General features: G+C 49.2%; 1 protein-coding gene across 13 annotated transcripts in view; it reads right to left on the reverse strand.

The window, feature by feature from the left end:
- SAMD11 (sterile alpha motif domain containing 11) overlaps positions 1 to 16,650 on the reverse strand; it is a 321,250-nt gene that overhangs the window by 13,086 nt on the left and 291,514 nt on the right. For all 13 annotated transcript variants that reach the window (XM_082229928.1, XM_082229931.1, XM_082229922.1 and 10 more), the window contains 3 exons: positions 11,818 to 11,933; positions 10,211 to 10,289; positions 7,735 to 8,432 (listed from right to left, as the gene is read on the reverse strand). In XM_082229928.1, coding sequence (XP_082086054.1) covers positions 7,735 to 8,432; positions 10,211 to 10,289; positions 11,818 to 11,933 — 893 coding nt within the window. The remainder of the gene's footprint in view (positions 1 to 7,734; positions 8,433 to 10,210; positions 10,290 to 11,817; positions 11,934 to 16,650) is intronic.

Consider the following 16,650-nt stretch of genomic DNA (forward strand, 5'->3'; position numbering starts at 1 on the left):
CTATTCAGAGAAAGTACTGTTGCCCCAGGGCAACAAATACACTTAGAAACACATCCACAAGGCAGAGGTTTGTGGTTACAGAAGCGATGAGGAAGTATCTGGATGTAGTCTAAACTCTGTATAACCTATGTCGAATAAACTCTGTACATAAAGGTTCAGAGGGAAGAGGACTTCTAGCCTGGACAGTTATAGAGTTCTGGCGGCACCTCAGTGTAGCTCCCAGAACTGGATGAAGGGCAGACTAGGAGGAATCATGCTCAGAACAGCAACTCATGCAGATTCCCATCAGGCATCCTCCTCTTCCCCTCAGCTGGGAAAGACTCGCAGTTTGAAATTCTGAATAGCTGCTGCCAGTCAGTGTAGACGGAGATCCGATAGACCAATGGATAAAGCAGCTTCCTGACATCAGGTGCCCGTGGCAAGTGATTCGAATTCTTTCATTTGCCATGAAGGAAAATGTTTTTTCTTCTTCTTCTTGAGGAAGAGGCACTCCCCAACACATTTTTTTTGGTGTGCCAACTCTCCCCTGAGCTCGCCTGTAAGAATCCACAAGTATTTTCCACACAGCCACACAAACACAGACCCTGCCAAAATATTTATCTCAAGACAGTTCATCCTCCCTTTCGCAGTCACCAGGAAAACACACGGAGAGAATGTCTGCTGGCGTAAAAAATTCTGAGCTGAAGGATTGGGGGAGGGGGCAGGAGACAGAGTGATTTATTGGCAGTTACTGGAGGTGGGGGGGGGGCAAGAAAGAGGAGATGCCTGATTTTGCCAAAATAAACAAGAACTGGTCAAAGCTCTGTGAGGACAAACAGCCACAGCGTGCAGAGACCCAAAAAATACGCCTGGTTCAGCTGACCAACCCTCCTTTCAGGAGGAGCGCATTTCTCTCTCAAACTCCCCCTTTCACCACTCTCCTCTCACAGACTCCAGTTAAATAGGAACAACTGACCCATGCCTGTGGGGCGGGGGTATAGCCAGGGATACTGAGAAGGCTTGCTGGTTTGGTGCCTTATAGCCCAAATTCTCACTCAACCTCGTGCCTTCCAGCTGCTTTGGACGAAAACTACTAGGAACACAGGAAGCTGTGAATCAAATCATTTTGTCTATGTAGTTTGGTACGGTCTACACTGGCTGGTAGGGGCTTGCCAGTGTTTTAGGCAAGGGGTGTCTCACCTGGAGCTGCTAGGGAGTGAAGCTGGAACCTTCTACACACAATGCAGACTGTCTACCATTGCGCTGTGGCCTGTCCCTTAAGACACAGAAGCATAGGAAGCTGCCTTTTACTGAGACAGGCCATTGGTCTATCTTAACTCTTTGCAGCGTACACTGACTGGCAGCGAACCTGGGGTCTTCTGCATGGAAACAGATGCTGTATCACTGAGCTGTGGATGAGAGTTGTGGTCCAAAACAGTGGAAAGGCACCTGGAAGCCTGCCCTTTGCATTCTGCAAATAAAGAGGCGATTATTCTATTCCCATCAGGTCAGGCTCCTGATTTTAATTGGGGAGGGGTTGGCATTGGCACCTTGAACGGGCCCACCTCCTTGCCACTGCCCCTTTTCCTGCTCTCGGCCTCTGGGCCAAATCAGCACCACTGCCCACAAGGAGAAAGGCAAGGTAACTCCCCACTGACGTCTTCTCCCCCTTTCGTCTCACATGCTTCACGCTCAGCTTCCCAGGATTTGGGCTCAGAGGACTCCTTTGAACAGCTTCGTTAATTAATTCCACACAGCTCTCACGCCCGGTTCTCTCAAGGGATGCCAGTATGTGCGGGCAGAAGCAAGAAGTTTCAAAGCTTCTCTCTCTGGCCCCACAAGATGCGGAGAACACAGGAAGGGCCCTGCTAGACCACAGACACTGGCCCCAGACTGGCAACTGGTTTCCCACAGTAGACCTGAGCAAAATCCATTGCCCTCTCCCACTCGCCATCCCCAGCAAGTAGCACATAGGAAGAGAGGGAGCTGCCTTATAAGAGTCAGGCCACTGGTCCAGCATTTTCTACACTGACTGGCAGCTGCTACCCAGGGTTCCAGGCAGAGAATCCCTCCCAGTCCTACCTGAAGATGCTGGAGATTGAACCTGGAACCTTTTGCCACAGTTCTTCCCTGAAGATGTAGCAAGATAGGATGCTGCCTATTCTGGCAGCTGTTCCATCAAGCTCAGTATTGCCTACCCTGACTGGCAGCGGCTCTCTGGGGTTTCAAGCAAGGGACATGCCCAGACCTACCCAGGGATGGAACCTGGGACCTTCTGCATGCGAAGCAGATGTTCTTAGCATTGAGCTACAGCTCATGCCGTTGCTAATACTGGCTAGAATTCAAACTATGTTAATAGTTGTGTGGGTCAAGGGGCTTATAATGGATCATGGGTACTGCTTGCCACGCAGGGCCCAGTTATAAGGGAGCAAGAGTGATTACCCTGCAAAGGATGGCTCATTAAGGCAAGTGGGATGCTGCCCCCCCAAATTCAGTCTACCCTCAGTCAACAGCCCCACTTGCCTGCCTTCTTGCGGGTGGTGGTGGACTCAGCAGGGAAGAGGAGAACAAAACTAGAATGAGCCTGATCTGCCTGTCCACGTACTTCAGGGTGCCTGGCCTTCCACCCCACATACCACCAGCCACCATTGCTTTGGAGGTGGGGCCCACACCGGCCCCTAGCAAAGGACTGCTCATTTCCGCAAGGTCGCGAGATTCCTATCCTTTCCCACCAATGTGGGTCCAAGAGGCCAAACAAGCCTTAAAGACCAGGCATCTCCCCCCCCCCGCATGGGGCCCATGCCACTGACCCACACAGAGAGCCGGGGCGGGGGCTTAATCCATATTGTTATTTCTTCCCCTGCCCTGCCGAGAGCCGGGAGAGGTCACCGAACGGCCCCGGAAGGCTGGCGTTAATTGCTCTCCAGACTGCAGATCGATAGGAAGATTTTAGCTGCTTGCTGGCTCCATCCTTCACCTTTTCCAGAGGACGGGGCCGGCCGGCGGGCAAGTGGGCGAGGGGGGGGCAGTGTATGAGAGAAGAGGTGCGCGGCTGAAACGAGATGAGGTCATTTTGGCAGCGGCTGGGGTTTTCATAAGGCAGCTTGGGGAATTGACCCAGCAATCGACTGGCGTGTCGATAATTTTCTGTCACTGGGGATAGAAAATGGCTCTGCGCCTCCAAAGTGCCGGAGGAGCCAGCCTCCTCCCCCTGGCTTGCCCCCCCCAGCCTGCTCCAACACCACCACTGTTCCCCCTCCCTGGAAAGCAGCCAGCCTCATTCAGAGCCTCCTGGATCATTTGCGGATATTAAATCTCTACCCTTTCCCCTTTCTGCCCTCCATCTTCCCGTCAGCCGCTATCTGGATCTTCCTGCTTGCATTATCTAGCTTTCATCCCCGGCACGAAGGCAAGGCTGTGTGTACACACACACACACACACACACACGACTCACACGCGTACGTTGTCTCTTGGGGAATGCATCATTATGAACACAGAAAGCAGCTTTCTACCGAGTCAGACCCTCAGTCTGCCTAGAGCAGTACTGTCTACACTGACTGGCAGCGGCTCTCCAGGGTTTCAGACACAGATCTCTCCCAGCCCAACCTGAAGATACTGCATCTCTGCTCTGCCTCCCCAAGAAGAGTTGGCTTGGTGATAAAACTGCCTTACCACCCTGTGCACAAACCTTTTTCAATGGACACAGTGGCAGATTCAGGGAAATGTGGAGAATCAAGAGTGAAGGCATAGGCCCAAGGAGCAAGGCTGGATGAAAGTGCTTTGGGGCCCCAAAATAAGGAACCTCTTCCTTATTGCATTGCAGGGGGTGGGACTAGATGTCCCCCAAGGTCCCTTCCATCTCTAAAATTCTATGATTCTGTTATCCCCCCCCCTCAAAGCAACACATCAAATAAGGTACCACAAAATTAGTCTTGCGGCATCTTTTTAAAAATTCTATCTAGATGAGCCCTACTAAGCTTAAGACTTTCTGAAATTAATGGACCAAAGCTAGTTATGTCCACTAATTTCAGTGGGTGTATTCTTGAGGCATGGTGGGTGCAACCCTTATCAATTTATTACGATATTAGGTTTTGTTATGATGAAAAACCCCCAAAACTTCTGAGCTTGCAAAGTTTCATTGTAACTCTCACCAGAACAAACACAAAAACCATTTTGCTGAAAAGAAAATACTCTGTGCAAAACAGCCACCTTCAAACATCTTAAGGCAGGCTTCCTCAACCTTGGCCCTCCAGATGTTTTGAGACTACAATTCCCATCATCGCTGACCACTGGTCCTGCTAGCTAGGGATCATGGGAGTTGTAGGCCAAAAACATCTGGAGGGCCAAGGTTGAGGAAGCCTGTCTAAAGGGGTGTCACATGGAAGATGGAGCAAGCTAGTTTTCTCCTACTCCAGAGGCCAGGACTCGAACCAATGGATTCAAGTTACAAGACAGGAGATTCTGACTAAACATCAGGCCCATCTTTCTGACGGCAAGAGCTGCTGGACAGTAGAATAGACTCCCATAAGAGGTGGTGGATTCTCCTTTCTTAAGTTTTTTTAAAGCAGAGGTTGGATGGCCATGTGTCATGGATGCTTTAGTGGAGATTCCTTCAACGCAGGGGATTGGACTATGATTCTATGTGCCATTTCAGTTTTCCGTCACTTAACCCATCACTGTTTTTTTGCACTTCCCAGCTTGGCCCAGCATAACCTACCTCACATGGGTGCTGTGAAAATATATAGGAATGTTGAGGAAACACGTGTCCATGAATGAGCCCAAGCTCTGCCCTAGTAACAATTACCATGCTGTTTTTTCTCTCCACACCATACATTTAAAGTGCATGGCTTCCTCCAAAGAATTCTGGGAATTGTAGCTTAGCACTCACAGAAATACAATTTCCAGCACCCTTGACAGGTTTTTTTTTTTGGGGGGGGGGAGTAATGTGCTTTAAATGCGTGGTGTGGACATCAGACTGAGCTACAGTTCTAGCAGCCGTTGTTTTCCTGCCCTATGTCCCAGCTCCACAAACCTCGTGGTACGCCAAAAAGGAGAAACCAGGAACGCCTTAATCACAAGTAGGCATTCAAAGCCCCCCAAGCTGAAACACGCTTTGAAAACACAGTGGAGGGGTTACAGGAACTGATATGGCCAAGAAAAAGCTACATCAGGGCTTGGAGAAGCATCTCCTCTCACTCGCCCCTGCCCATCTGGGACCCATGCCCTGCTCTGCATGCTCTTAAAAACCCACATTTCCCTTTTAATCAGCCAGTAAGGAAACGCTCTTGCCAAGCCGCCTCATCTGTTGAGGTGGCTGGGGATATTCCATCACACCCAACCATCTGTCAGGAAGAAATCACTCCTTTCTGCCCCGCCTTTGGTGGCGAGTGCCGGCGAGCTTGCCTTGACCCGATGAGCTCCTCTTGAAAGAAGGACGGCTCCATCACCCAAGTGGCTTGCATAGCCTCCATCTCTTCTCCCCAAAGCAGCTTCCTCCTCCCCCTCCCCCTCCCCCACCAACCCACTTCAGCTCATGTTCCCTCTTTCTTTCCCTGGCTGAACATGCTAGGTAGCAAACAGGAGGAAGGAAAAGCAGAGGCTTCGAAAACAAGCCTGAAAGTTTCAGCTCGCGTTATGGCGGCACTCATTCACACGAAATGGCATTCCCCAATCTGGTGCCCTCCAGCTATTTCGGACTACAACTCTCATCAACCTATGCCAGAACAGCTGCCATTAAGAAGACAATATGTGCACTCTGAAACATGGGAACGCCCATGCCTGGGAGATTTACAAGTGCTCCTTACTCCAGGGGAAAGTTCCAAAGGCAATTGTGCACACAAAATACCATGGGTACAAACACGGAGATGGTTAAGAAGCATTCTGATAGGACTAAAAAGGTGCCCCCCAAATCCAGCTCAACTATACTTATGTCATGCCTTGTGAACAGCCCTAAGATCTTTCGTTGAAGGGCAGTATATATATATCTTAACAACAACACCTTTACCTATTCCTTTCCAAATCCTGAAAAGTCCATAATCATTTTTGCAGGTCCTTCCCTTGTTCCCTGCCCAGCAATTTATCAACATCTGTCCTGGAGGAGGGTTTTCCAAGCAAGGCCAGGTTGACCTTGCAAGACCAAAAGAGCAATGAAATCGCATTGCAACCCACTCAACCACACCTCACCTGCCAAGCATCAACTGGAGCTGGATGCACACACAAACAACAGCGGACATTAGGGGGGATTCTGTAACAAAAGGGCTGTAAGCCCAGCAGCCAGAGCATCTGCCTTGCATGCACCAGGCCCCTGGTTCAGTCCCTGGCATCTCCAGGTAGGGTTAAGAAGGTCCCCTGCCTGAAATCAGGAGAGCTGCTGCCAGTCAGTATAGGCAACACTGAAATAGATGGACCAAGGCAGCTTCATACATTACTGAACAGTATTCATTGTGTTGATGAATTTGCTGTTGTTTGCTTTATATGCTATTGGGTTTGATATTACAGTGTTTGCAATTTTTTTTGTTTTAAATGCTATTGTGAGAAGCTTTCAACATTTGTTGTTGGAAAAGCGGAATACAAATATCAACTCAACTCAGCTAGCTCCTGAAATATAGCCAAAGAGATGTTTAGGGTCACAAAGCTGGCCCAAGGTATCTCTCCCCTGCCAGCAAAAGATACAAATGGTCTCCCCCCTGCCCAGTACAAAAATCAACACATATTAAAAAAAAAAAACATTTGACAACACTTTTTAGCACCTCACAAATAGGAGGGTGTAGAATTGGGTGGAAGTCAGCCTGTTCAAAAGGCCTGGAAAACTCATTGCTGTTATTATTTTTTAGTCCCTTTTCTTACAGAGTGACCCAAAGGGACTTACATTAAAAAGCCATTAAGAATGACCAAATAAAAAAACCCTAAAATGTAAGAAGACCCCTCCTGGGTCAGGCCAATGGCCCATCTACTCCAGCTTCCTGTTCTCACAGTGGGCAACTGGAGGTGCATTGTGGGAAGGCTGCAAACAGAACCCAAGTGCAAGAGCACAATCACCGCACCTGTGGTTTCCAGCAACTGGTATTTAGAGCCATTACTGCTGGTAGCCATTGATAGACATATCCTCCATGAATTAAAAACACAGCCATACAGGTAAAAAGCAGGATTTACAGAGCCCAAATATGTCACAGTGCCACCGTCAGAAACAATTAAACAATAACAAGAAAATAAAAGAAACACAACAGTAATACTGTATGAGAAAAAAGGTTCTTATAACCAAACAAATCAGAAGGAAAGAGAGGCCTGCTCCTCTTTAAAAATGTATCAGATCACCTTTCTTGGCCAGAGCAGAACCACCGCTTATGTGTAGTCAAAGACTCTTTAAGAAAGTGGAAATACTGGGCTGGTGGGTGTTGTCATGTTAAAAGAAGGGAGAGAGAAGGGGTTCTTCACAGCGCCCCCTCCAAATCCAGAATCCAAGGCCATATCCACATAATATATTTAAAGCATTGTTGTGCCACTTTTAGCAACTACGGACAATTCTGGGAACTGTAGTTTATTAGTGGTGTTGGGAATTGGAAAGACTACAGTTCCCAGGATTCTGTAAGGGGAGTCATGAATTTTCAAGGAGTGCAAATGCATTCAGCACATGGTACGGCTGTGAACCAAACTCTGCAAACAAAGGCACACTCCACCTGAAAATTCTGCACGCTCCCGACGTCTGCTTGCATTCTTAAAGTACCAATTCCAAAGACAACCGTCGCCGCCACCTACCTGTGTGGAAATAGGGGCTCATGGTGTACGGAAAGCCAAATGGCAGCGGCTGCGGAGGTGGGAGTGAGGCCGGTGGGAGGTATTTTGCCTCGGTTTTGTTGATGACTGGGCCAAGGAGGTGGCTGGGCGACTCGGCGCTGGAGGAGCTGCAGGGGGCACTCTGGCTGGCAGATAAATCGCCCAGTTCCTTGGCGCCATCGCAGGCTTTCGCTGCCTCTTTGCATTCCTTCAGCTCGCCAGCCAGGCTGCTGCTCTCGGCCTTTGTGCTGTCCAGCTTCTCCTCGCTCATGTCGGCGTCGCTCTCAGAGTCCTTCATCTCCTCATCGTTGCCATCAGGGAGGCGGCTCTCGGACAGCTCTTTGGATTCGCTCTGGCCAGGTGCCTCGGCCCGGTGGTGTGTGGACTTCCGGCTCCCCCTCCGACTCCCTTGTTCCTTGGGCGGGGTGGTGGAGGCGCTGGGGACCCCGTGGTTGAGCGACAGGAGTGGGGTGTTATTATGGCGGAGTACCAACATGGCGTTCCTCCGCGAGAGCTCGTCACGGAGCGGGTGCCCCTCGGGAATGTCGTGGACGTTGCGCAGGGCTGGGTGGTCCGGTGGCAGGCCCGGGTGCAAGCTCATCGGGTCGCTGGCCAGGAGCCGCTGGCGGTGGAGGTTCTCCAACTCCTTCTGGCGGATGATCTCTGCTGACATCTCAAGCCTAAATGGATGAAGGCAAATGGGTGAGATGGGTTTGGGAGGAATTGAGAGGCTCAGAGCCAGAGTCCTACCTCTCTGCCACAGACCCGCCTTGCAGCTGTGGGTAAACTACCCCCTCGTCTCCAAATTGCAGTGTCCCACAAATAAAATGGGGTGTGAAAGTGATCTACCTCGCAGGGTTGTTGAGGGGAGGGGGGGGAAACCCATCTGAATACAAATGGAATGTGATACTTGCACAAACTCAAAGCCCTACATCATCTGAGGCCCTTCTTCATGTGCCTCCTCCATGACCGGTCCGGCAGTTGGCAACACAAGAACCGGGGCCTTTTCTGCAGTGGCTCCCCATTTGTGGAATGTTCCCTCCAGGGAGGCTTGCCTGGCGCCTTCGAAACATCTTTTCAGGCGCCAGGCAAAAACCAGGTCTTGGGCTGATTAACATTCTATGGCTTTTTAAATGTGTTTAGGGGGGTGTTATTGGTTTGTTTTTGTTTTATTATGTATTTTGTGTTCTCACTTGTATTTTTATGTTACGGTCTACCCTGCATTCTTCGGATGAAAGGCGGTATACAACAAACAGCAGAACACAAAACCAATAGCAGTGGTTCAGCAATGCGTATTGGTTTTATCAACTCAGAGCAGACCCACTGAAATTAATGGGTGCAACGGAGTCACATCCATTCTTTTCAATGGGTCTATCAACCCTTGGAAGCAAGTTTTATCCATCTCCCTTTCCGGCAATATTTTTCCACCCCGACATCCTTGCATCACCCAGGCAGTTCTGCTTCCCCCTCTCCCTGCTTCCAATTGGAAAGGGGAAGCTGGAGTCTAACCTGGCAAAAACAAGGGGGGGGCACTGCCAGGCAAATTGCAATGCTTTCCAAAACTCCCACATCCCAGGGAGATTCCCCAGCCTCCCATCTCTCCCCCTTAAGGGGAAGGGAGGTTGTCCGGGAGAGAGCCCTTGGAAGGGAACGATGATAAACGTGTCTGGCACAGCCTCCAACTCTTTGGCTCAATGAAGCGTACCAGCTAATCTCTCCTTCTCAAAGGATATGCATGGGAGATCAGGGATGAATTCATGGCCAAGGCCCCCACCTCCCACAGCTCTAGCTAGAATAGGGGTCAGCAACCTTTTTCAGCCATGGGCCGGTCCACCATCCCTCAGACCATGTGGTGGGCCAGACTATATATTTTTTTTGGGGGGGATGAACAAATTCCTATGCCCCACAAATAACCCAGAGATGCATTTTAAATAAAAGAACACATTCTACTCATGTAAAAACACACTGATTCACGGGCTGGATTGAGAAGGCAATTGGGCCGCATCCGGCCCCCAGGCCTTATGTTGCCTACCCCTGAGCTAGAAGAAAGGGAGTGGGAGGGCCTCCTTCTTCTCCCCCCCCCAAAAAAAGCTGTCTTACACAGAGTCAGATCCTTGGTCCACTTACTGTCTACACTGACCGGCAGTGGCTCTCCTGGGTACCAGGAAAGGGGTGCTTTTCAGCCATGCATGGAACTGCCAGGGCTTGAGCCTGGGACCCTTCTGTATACAAAACAACTGATCTACCACTGAACTACAACCCTTCCCTTCCGACACCTAAGTCAGGCCATTGGCCCATTTAACTCAGTACTGTCTACACCGACTGGTAGCAGCTCTCCAGGCAGGTGTCTCTCCTTACCCAACCTGGAGATACCAGGGATTAAACTTGGGACCATCTACACGTAGAGATGCTCTCCCACTGAGCTGGGGCCCATCTCCATCAACTGTGTGCTTCTAACCTGGCAAGGTTCTGCTTCCTCAGCATCTCTTGTTGTCGTGCAAACATCTCCGCTTGGGCTGGCTGTAGAAACCCATAACCTGTGGGGAGGGGAAGGATCCGGAGGTTAACACAAATGCATGGTTGTTCAGAAATACTACGGTAGTGTTAATTTCAGAAGTGTACCATCCCTTCACAATAGTCAATCAATAATAATAATTAGGGGTGCATTGCAACAACTAATACTGATCTCCTTCTGCTGCATTTCGGCTAGATCTATTATTTTCTGTGCATATACATGGACAAATGATTTGGAGTGTTCCAATAACTTATTTCGGAGTGACTTGAATTGCGTTTTCCCCAAAGTTCCATTTCACATAATAAAATTTGCTCACCCTTCCTTGAAACAGAAGCCCCTTGTTTGCAGTGTCCCTAACTGCTTAGCTTCGGAGAAGTTTCCCAAACTTGTGTCTCCACTTGTTTTTGGACTACAACTCCCATCATCCCTAGCTAGCAGGACCAGAGGTCAGGCATGATGTTAATTGTAGTCCAAAAACAGCTAAAGACCCAAATCTGGGAAACCCTACTTTGGAGCATACTGAACAACAATTCCCTGGTGTTCTTCCAATGTGCCTTCTCCAGAATGACCCTAGGAGTCAATCTTCACTGGCTTACTCAACTCCTTTCACTCTGACTGGCTCCAAATCAGCACAAAGGATTAGAAGACGACTTCTCAGTGGCTAAAAAGCTCTCCTTTTCATGCTGACTGGATGTGCTAGGACACTAGGGACAGAGACCCTGCAGCAGAAATAGTAACAGGTCTTTGATCTCCCCCCACTCCAGAACCCCGGACCACTGCACTCAAATCCAGCCTTTTGACGATTCAAAGCCCTGCTCTTAGGCCTCTCTCAGCCCTGCTCCCTAATATCCTGTTGGGGATGCAAGGGGCTAGCAGCTTGGATTGTTTGCATTCAAAAGCATGCACTCCACCTCTACACTATGCCTTCTGACTATGAAGGATGACAGAGGGGAAAATTGGAAACTACTTAATATACAATTCCAAAAACAACACACAGGCAACTGTGCTTCGAAATCCGTACTTCTCTGTATTTTTGCAATGCAGTTCTCCAGACACGTAATATACACAAAGGCACATATATTAGGGAACATTTGAATGAAAATGAATATATTATATAGATACAAAAACGTGTGTGCTAGGCAAAAGCACATACAAAGAGTGCATATATAATTAGCACAGTTGCACACAAAAATGTTGACAAATTTTCATGAGGACTTTTTTTTTTTTAAAAAAAAGAGAAAAATATTGCAAACTGACGTGGAAGACTGAAATTAGAACTGAAAAAAGTGGGAGATGGAAGGTTGTAGCCAATGCTAGTCTGACTCAACAGGAGACCAATTGAAATTAGTGGCCACGACTTAGGTCCAATGATTTTACCAGGTCCATCTTGAGTTAAAGCTTAGCTGGGATACAAAACCAGAGAAAACTGAAATGGACAGATTTGTCCATTGCTAAAGGAAGAACACCAAAACCGCATACCTCCCTCGCTCCTTGAACGTTTTGCTGCATGGCATAATGGCATAATCCTCAGCACAGACAGGAACACTCACCTGGCGTCTGACACAAGGCCGAAGGTACCCCTAAAAAGGGGGGTCGCAAGTGCGGGCCTAATGCAATGTGAGGAGCGTTCTGAGGCGACAGAAGAGGGGGTGGATGGGACATCTCCCTAAAGGGAAAAACAACACAAAGCAGAGGGAAGTTAAGCACTTTACTTGGGGGGGGGAGTGTTGGGCCGCATCACACCATCACTTTAAACAGCTATGGCTTCTCTCAAAGGATCCTGGGAGGACCTGTAGTTTGTTAAGGGTGCTGAGTTATGAAGAGGCCCCTCTTCCCTTCACAGTCTTAAGAGTTCCCTGGGAAGAGGGACTGTCTGTTCAACTACTGTTGACAACAAACTTTTTCAGAAGGGGGCTGGTTCACTGTCCCTCAGACCTTGTGGGAGACCAGACTATATTTTTGGGGGGGAAATGAACGAATTCCTATACCCCACAAATAACTCAGAGATGCATTTTAAATAAAAGCACACATTCTACTCATGTAAAAACATGCTGATTCCCGGACAGTCCACGGGCCGGATTTAAAAGGCAATTGGGCTGGATCCAGCCCCCAGGCCTTAGTTTGCCTACCCATGGTTTAATCATTAGGAGAACTGCAGCACTGGGAGAAGAACAGGGGTCTCCTCACAACTCTCAGCACCCCTATCAAACTACAACTCCCAGAATTCTTTGGGTGCTGTAGCCATGGCTGTATAATGTGGCATGGTTGTGCTTTGAATATAGGGTGTGGATGTGGCCTTGACCAAGTCTGTAGAAGCTATACAGTTTTGACATGCTCCTTGCTCAGCACAGAAACACAGGGGCATGCTAAGCAACCCACAGTGAACTGGTGAGCTTAACCAGGAGAGGCGGGGACAAACATATGAAAACACAAAATGGAGTTTAAATTTCTCACCCTTCTTGTAAAGCAGGAGTGGGGAACCTCTTTTGGCCCAGTGGCCTACATCTTATCATTCTGCTCCTCCAACTTAGACAGGTGGGTGGGGACACCCACCTGCCAATCATCTAATGCCAGTATGATGTCATTTGACTGATAGGCTGGGAGGTGGGGAGAAGGTCTGCTTTGCCTGCATGTTCCCTGCGATGAACACAGTGGTGGAGCAGCACCCAGCAGGAATGAACCCTGCCCTCCAGCTGATGTCAGCTGATTGATTGGCAGGTATGGTAAGGGGGAGGGAATTACCTCACAGGCCAAACTGGACCCCCTGGTGGGCCAAGAGCTGAACATGGGCCAGGGATCCTACTGTACCTGTTGTAAAACAGGTGAATTAAGCTCCCTTGGTATATTGTTTGGACCAGTCTTGACCAGGAGACATTCTCTTACTGGTCCAAATACTCAGGGAGCTCAACATTCTTCTCCCAATGGCCCAAACAATCCCCTCAACTGCCATGCATTTGTTCTATGTACTGTATTCTCAGGTGTTTGCTGGAACAGTTCACAGTGGCACTGAGCAGTCTCCCATCCAGACAGCATAAAGCAAGGATGGGGAGCCGACTGCTCCCATCATCCCTGCCCTGTTGGCTGGAGCTGATGGGAATTGGCGTTCCAACAGCATCTGGAGGATTCCCACCCCGGCAACCAAGATAAGGCAGCTCCCCTTGGCTTCCTTCCATGCATGGGCTTTCAGAGCACCCTCAAGGGAGCCATTTGACTAGCTGCAATGTCTATGTCCCGCCTGCACAGCTGGAGGTAATCTACCCCAAACGCCAGTGTAACCAGCTAAACTCCCCACTGGACAAAACATCTATGGCTAACAACCTTTTGGCTAACAAGCCTGGGAAGCCACAGCGATTTCGGAATGTTGGGTTTTTCTCAACTGGGAGCAGCTATTTATTTTTAAAAGGGCAAAATTTGCTTGAAAGATGACAAGGAGCCAGCAAGCATGAAATGTGTTTCCTTCCCCTGGGAGATGAGCATGGGTCCAGAGCCGTACCCTGCTTTCCCCCCCCCCCTCCAAACCAGCACCGGCTCATTACACAAAAGTAGCACAGGCTCTCTTTTCAATCATTAGTAGCTTATGGATGTTTCTCAACACCAAATAATGTACTTTTTTTGGGGGGGGGAGGATTCTAGTGATTAAAGCTGCAGTGCTGTACACTCTCTTGTAGGAAACCCAGGGGCCACATGTCAGAGGTGAGTGGGGCCAGAGGGAAAATTGGGCAGAGCAACAAGTATAATTCTTGTGTTTGCACGGCCGGACAAAAGTCAAAAGTTTACAGAAACAGACACATCTCTCCATGTTCCAACCAGGAAATCAAGAAACATTACTGTACTGCAGTTCAATGAAAAACCCAGCCATGCAAAAGTCCCTGAGGACGGTGTGCAGCAGGACCGGTGCAGGGAGTTGCCTGGGGAAGATTCTTGAGTGCCAAATTTGGCCCCTGAGCCTGAGGTTCCTCATGCTAAGCAGTTCCTAAACTGAAACCTGCCTATTCTTCAAAATATGCACGTCTCCAAATTTTACTGTTCCGTTTCCCAACAGCAACAACAGATTCAGAAACAGAATCAACAACAAGTTTTTTTTCAAATAAACAAATTTTTTTCTTGCTTTTTTTTCTTTTTTGTTCTGCTGTTTGTTTTATTTCTTTCTGACGATTTTGCTTTGTGTGTATTTGTGTTTGATTGTTTAACGGAAATCAATAAAGAGAATTCAAAAAAAATCAAATAAACAAATTGCAAAGTAAAGAAGAAATGGGTTAAAATGAATGTAAGTTGTGGGTTGGGGGGGATGGGGAAACCGAAAAGAAGTAAGATGGACAGACTCACCCACTGTCAGTCAGGAGGAAAACTAACCCCCTACCCTACTAAACAAGGGGGGACTACTAGATGGAGTAAAATCTCATCTCACAAGACCATTTATAAACACACACACCAGTCAACACACATTCAGAAACCAAGTGAGATAAAAACATAAGGGGAGAATTTTTCCTTCTAATGAGACTGCACAAATACTACGTGCGTGTAGACACACACAAAGAGAGATATAACTGAGTGGATTAAAATTCTCCCCTTCCAAGACCCAGGTCTCCATCCCCTTGTTGTCTCCCCATCTGTCCCTCTCCCCCGGCTTCCAGTCTGTCTCGTCCCGCTCGCTCCCCCCTGCTCCCCTTCTGTCCATCCCTCCCTGTCCCCCCTTCTTGCTTGCCACCCCCCCCCCAATGCCTAGCTTTCAGCTTTTCTCTCCTTCCCTCCCTCCTGAGCTCTCCTCTAAACTAATTGCACAGCTCCCGGTGTCTGGAAGAGAGCCACGGATCGATCCGTCGCTGTTGAAATGTTAATGCTAATCGTATAACGGCTCCGCCAGCGCCTCGCACTTCAGTGGCAGCGCCAATTAATCTCAGGTAACGCGGCGCATGACCTTCGGGGCTCAGCGCCGGGGCAGCAGCCAAGCGATGCTTATGTAATTACACCATGAAGTGTGTAATCACCTGCCCTAATCCCCGAGGCCTCACAATTAGCCGGGGCCCTCGGTCGCCGGGCTGCCAAGTGCGCTGCCACTCCGGACAGCCGAGCGGATGAATAACGGACAATTAAAGCGGCCTGGCGGGGGCCGGGAGGCGCGTCCGCTCAATCGTAATTAGCTGTAATCATGGGGAGACGAGAGCCTGGCAGACGTGCCGCTTGTTTTATAAGAAGCAATTTGGGAAATCAAGTGGCGCTTAACCGTTTTGTGGCCAAGCAGGCACATCCTCGCCCACCCCACCCATCGCTGCCCTCCCGTAAACACTGGCAGCAAGTGTGTGCGCACGCGTGTCTCGCAGAGATAAGCACATCCGGCGAGGGACTGCTGCTCACCCCAACTCCATCTCCCCCTTTCCCATCCCCATCTGTGTGCCTCTTTGCCAAGTGCACCTTCTGCCAGGAACAAGCCTCCACTTCTGTTAGGCCAGTCTTCTGGTTCCATCGGACTGTTCCCACCCTACCGTTTGCCAATGAAACACCTCGCCTCCCGTATCAGAGGAACGCAGGGAGCTGCCTTAGACAGAGTCAGGCTCCACTGGTTCCGCCTAGCTCAGTATTGACTACACTGACAGGAAGTGGGTCTTCCGGGTTCCAGCTATCGGAGATGCCAGGGATTGAACCTGGGACCTTCTGCATGCAAAGCAGGTGCCCTACCCCTGAGCTCTCCCCTTAAGACATGAGAATCTGCCCTATACAGAGTCAGTTCAGTTGGTCCACCTAGCCCAGGACTGTTTGCACTGATTTGCAGCAGCTATCCAGGGTTTAAGGCAAGGGACGTTCTGAGTCATGCAAGCACTGTCAACACTGACTGGCAGTGGCTCTCCTGTTTCAGACAGAAATATTTCCAAGCCCTATTTGGGGTGGTGCCTCCACTTCCATCTAAGTTTTCACTATGAGCAGCTTCATTGCTGAAACAACTCCCTTAGAAACTAGGGAAATGGAAAAATTGAAGGTCATTGGAATTGGCTGTAGCGATGATAGTCACCAGCTATGCCCCCTTCTAGATAGAGATAACTCGGCCATGGTAACCTCTAGACTACTGCAATGTGCTCTACGTGGGGCTGCCCTTGAAGACAACTCAGAAACTTCCAACTGGTCCAAAATGCAACAACCAGGTTACTGGCTGGGGCTCCATTTAGAACTCATGCATCTAATGCCCTAATACCTGACAGGCTGCCCCCTTTCTTAGTGACCCCCTTGGGTGCCATAAACAATGGGAGAGGGGGGCTTATTTGCGGTTCCGCCACCCGCAGAAGTGCAGAGAATGCCAGCTCCAAAATTGTACACATGTGCTGAATACACACCTCTTTATCCTGCCTTTCAGCAGTTACGGTGTTTTTGTTTTGCCAGACCCGCTTCTT

The sequence above is a fragment of the Podarcis vaucheri genome, assembly GCF_965113315.1.
Source record: "Podarcis vaucheri genome assembly, chromosome: 7".
Lineage (NCBI taxonomy): Eukaryota > Metazoa > Chordata > Lepidosauria > Squamata > Lacertidae > Podarcis > Podarcis vaucheri.